Source organism: Mesocricetus auratus, unplaced genomic scaffold (genome assembly GCF_017639785.1).
Source record: "Mesocricetus auratus isolate SY011 unplaced genomic scaffold, BCM_Maur_2.0 Super-Scaffold_100001, whole genome shotgun sequence".
In the NCBI taxonomy this organism is placed as follows: Eukaryota; Metazoa; Chordata; class Mammalia; order Rodentia; family Cricetidae; genus Mesocricetus; species Mesocricetus auratus.
The window spans coordinates 2,300,800-2,305,200 of record NW_024429187.1 but is presented as its reverse complement, the minus strand read 5'-3'; the positions used below and the strand labels follow the sequence as shown (position 1 = coordinate 2,305,200).

Genomic DNA, 4,401 nt, shown 5'->3' with positions numbered 1-4,401 from the left:
AGCAAAGCTAGACAGACTAACAAATTATAAGCAGATATGGTAACTTTGCTGGAAATATAGCAGTCTCCGTACTGATAACATAGTTCTGTAGAAATGAACAAAGCTGACTCTTCAAATCTATCTGTCTGTCATCTGTCTATATATGTATCTATGTATTATCCATATATCCATCAACTACCTACCTATATATTATCTATTATACTAGAAATCACAAATTTTCCATTAATATCTGAAATTTTGCACTAAAACAACATTAATTTAAAAATATAGAGAAGGGAATACATTTTCTTAAAATTATGGTAAATGTGAGTGTTATAATCGAGAGTCTAGAGCACAGGGAGAGTTTGGGTTTGCTAAACCCTTTTCTATTACATGTATTTAGTGAGATAATAAAACTTGTACTTAATATAAATTTGAAGTACACTGATTTGTAAATATATAATATAGTTATAAATATAAAATTTACAGGACATTAATGCTTAGTAGAAAGTGATCTATATGATTTATAATTGAGTTGTGTGGGAATTATTCTTGGCGCTGCTCTCCTTGTTTGAAAACACCGTCTTTCCCATCAACTGCTGTTCAGATGGAATTTTCTCCCTTTCCCACCCAGAGTGGAGAGTGCAAGGAAGTGGGTTGGAGAAGTTCCCTTGAGTGATTGCTACTCTCCTAGTGGATACAAGTCCTGTCATTTTTCTGAAAGACCTTGCCATTCCAGTAGCAGTGCACATTCCACACCCACTCCAGAGGGTTTTGCATTTCTTTGTCTTAGTGCTGTGAGGAAGGAGCCACACCAAGAGGACCTTCATGTCTCTGCAGTGATGGTATGTTTAAGTTTTTATCTTTAATATTTTCTCTTAAAATTTTAATCTCCAGGCTAATTCATTTTCGCAGTATGTCTTTTCCTCAAATGTTGGCAATTATAAGAAATATCACTTTTTTTTGTTTTACACAGAGTTTTTCCAGGTGATTGAATTTGTGGTCCATCTTCAACAGGCAATATTCCATGTATTTCTCTGCAATCTCTACAGATTTCTGTTGTCATTATTTTTTTGAGACAGGTTCTGATCATTTATTCCAGATTGGTTATCCTTCTGAGTCTAAATCTTAAGTACTGGGCAGTATTTACCAGCGGTACCAGTGAAACTAAATGTAGTGCTTGATGTGTATTTTTCTCCTGCCTTTGGTCTGCTTTATGTCATTGTTTCTTTGATTATCTTTTCACTTTTGAAGAATATTATCATTCTATGCCTCATTTTCCAGTCTACCTACGCATAATCACTCATCTGTTTAATGCCTACAATGATAGTAATGGAGCAGACATTGGAGTCAAATGAAAGGAAATGGATACTACTTGAAGCTCCTCGGTACTGATGTGGGGGGAAAGGGATGTACTACAAAGAGAGATTCAGAGAGTGAGGGGGAATTTTGTGTTGTAGGTTGATTTACATAATCTTGTCTGCTCTGTAGCACAAGAATATTGCTAAAGCTTTTTCATGCATGGATAAAATATATAAAAGTTTGCAGAATATTTACTGTGTCAACTATATCTGAAAGCAATTTACACAATGTCTACTGCTACTACAATACTAAGAATGAGTCTGAGGCATAGGAAATATTTACTAATAGTAAATAGAAGTTAATGAAGTGAGAACTGAAGGGATATGTGTCTAACTTTATATTTATACATTAGTGTACATTTGTGTTTTCATGTAGAAGAGAGCATGTATAACCTTATTGAAGAAAAAATGATTACTATTCTTAGGAAAATGTATTTATGGGGGTCATTATCTCTATTACATAAGTAGGCAACTCTAGCTTAAGGGAAGAACCTTAAAATCAGAATATGCCCCCGCATTCAAATTTTATTTTATTGTATTTAGTGTCATTCTTAGTTTTTGCCAGCTTGAATTTTAGCTTGTTGAGAAATTAAGTAGCTAAAATTTAATAAGTAGACATGTAAAACAATGTAAATAAGAGTATTTTTGTTTTGATGACTCACATGAAAATTTAATGTTTCTTTTATCATCAACTACAGAGAACTTCCTGCTGTTGAATGTAAAGTACATAAGACCTATTTGAAATTTATCTGAGCCGTCTTAGGCAATATATTATTTTTTGTGAAGAAAACTATAAACCAAGTCATTAATGAATTTTGACATTTGATTGACATTGTGAGTGGATGTTAATAACAATTATGTTTTGGATTTTCAAGAATCACATAGACCTGTCTTTTAGAAGAACACATTACTAAACCTTCAGCAGTACTCTAGAACGTGGAGCATCTCCTGGTGACAATGAAGGCTATTGTAGAGTACACATTATTAATCATTTTAGGTGTGGAAATTATTATAGCTAATTTAGGAAATGGATTCATAATACTGGTGAACGTCATGGACTGGAACAAAAGAAGAAAAATCTCTTCAATGGGTAAGATCTTCACTGCTCTGGCCGTCTCCAGACTTGTTTTTGTGTGGTCACTACTCATCGTTTTTTTGATGTATGAGATGTACCCATATTTAGTGATAACTGGAAACAGATTGAGAACAATTTATTTTTCCTGGACAGTGGTCAATCATTTCAGCATCTGGCTTGCTACATGTCTCAGCATCTTTTACTTGCTCAAGATAGCCAACTTTTCAAATTCTATTTTTCTTTCCCTAAAGTGGAGAGTAAGAAAAGTTGTTTCAGTGACCCTGCTGGTGTCTCTTCTCTTCTTATTTATAAATATTATAGTCATAAACACGTATATTGTTATCTGGATTGATGGATCTAAAGAAAATATATCCTACAGTTCTAGATCAAATGACTTTGCACATTTTTATAGGGTTTCTTTACTCACCAACACTGTATTCACATTCATACCCTTCATTGTGTCCTTGATGACTTTTCTCCTTCTCATCTTCTCTCTGTGGAGGCATCTGAAGAACATGCAGCAAAATGTCAAAGGCTCCAGAGACCCCAGCACCACAGCCCACATAAAGGCCCTGCAAATGGTGGTCACCTTTCTGTTCCTATATACTATTTTCTTTCTGGCACTTGTTATGCAGTCTTGGAAAAGTAAGATTCCGTATAAAAATTGGTTCAATTTGTCTTTTGAGGTTATAGCACTTGCTTTTCCCTCAGGCCACTCCTGTGTCCTAATTTTGGGAAACACTAAGCTCAGACAGGCGTTACTGTCCATGATGCTGTGGATGAGGTGCAGGTGCAGTGCTGCAGAACCCCCAGGGCCTTAGACTATGTGTGGAGTTGTCTCCCATGTTCTTAAGAGACTCTGCATATTTTCATGTGTACTTATGATTTATTCTCCAGCTGCAGCTTTGTAATTAAAAAAAATTCTGTGTGAATCAATCACTGTCCAATACTAATGGATGCATGTTGCCAAGGAATGACATGAACATGGACTATAAAATGGAACTTCTAGTGTCAATATAGTGTAATCTTATATCATGAAATTGATTTTTGAAGACTTTAATGTCATTAGTGAATAGTATGGAAAATGTGTATATGTATGTGTGTGAGACATATAAAGGGTAAAAACATTTAACTATCCAAAGAAGCATATTGTCATAGTTTAGAACATGCTGAAAAATGACATATAGAATTAGACAACAGATGTACATTTCTATTGTTTTAAATACATTATCAATTTAGAAACTTTTAAAGAAAATTTTGGGTTTATTCCAATTTTCCTGCCTATATTAGTTATTTTGGAAATTAAGATTTATTTGAACCTTTGTATCACTGGTAAATGTGTTGTCTTTTTCTATGTAGTTTTTAAATATGCAGTGTGCTCCATTTTAGTTCTTGTGCCCACAAATGCAAAATCATGTTTATGGCAGTACTTCTGTATTTGTTTTTATTTTTAGGTATATTTTCTTTTCTGAAATTAAAATATAATTATATCATTTCCTCCTGTCTTAGTTAGGGTTTCTGTTACTGAAACTCTCCTAAAGGAAAACATTCATTTGGTGTGGCTTGCTTATAGTTCAATCCATTTTCATCATGATGGTACTTGGAGGCACACAGGCAGACATGATGTTGAAGAAGTAGCTGAGAGTCCTACATCTTGCAGGCAACAGTAAGTGGTCTGTCACTCTGGGCAGTATCTTGAGCACATATGTGACCTCAAAGCCTGCCTGCATCATGACACACTTCTTCCTACAAGACCACACCCACTCCACAAGGCCATACATCCTGCTAGTGCCACTCCCTATGAGCTTACGGGAGCCCATTGCATTGAAACCACCACACTCCCTTTCCTGTTATCCCTCCAAACCCCATCTTGTCCCCATTTCCCTGTATCCTGCTTTTTTCACATTCGTGGCCTCCTATTCTTTAATTGCTACTGTTACACAAACACACAAATAAATATATCAATAAAAATTGCTTAGTTTACTT

General features: G+C 34.9%; 1 protein-coding gene across 1 annotated transcript; it reads left to right on the top strand.

Annotated features, from left to right (window-relative positions):
• The first annotated feature begins 2,297 nt into the window (after positions 1–2,297).
• LOC101841618 (taste receptor type 2 member 140-like) lies at positions 2,298–3,236 on the top strand. The gene has a single exon (XM_005072862.1). It carries the CDS (start codon positions 2,298–2,300, stop codon positions 3,234–3,236), a length of 939 nt encoding a protein of 312 aa, XP_005072919.1.
• The last annotated feature ends 1,165 nt before the right edge of the window (positions 3,237–4,401 follow it).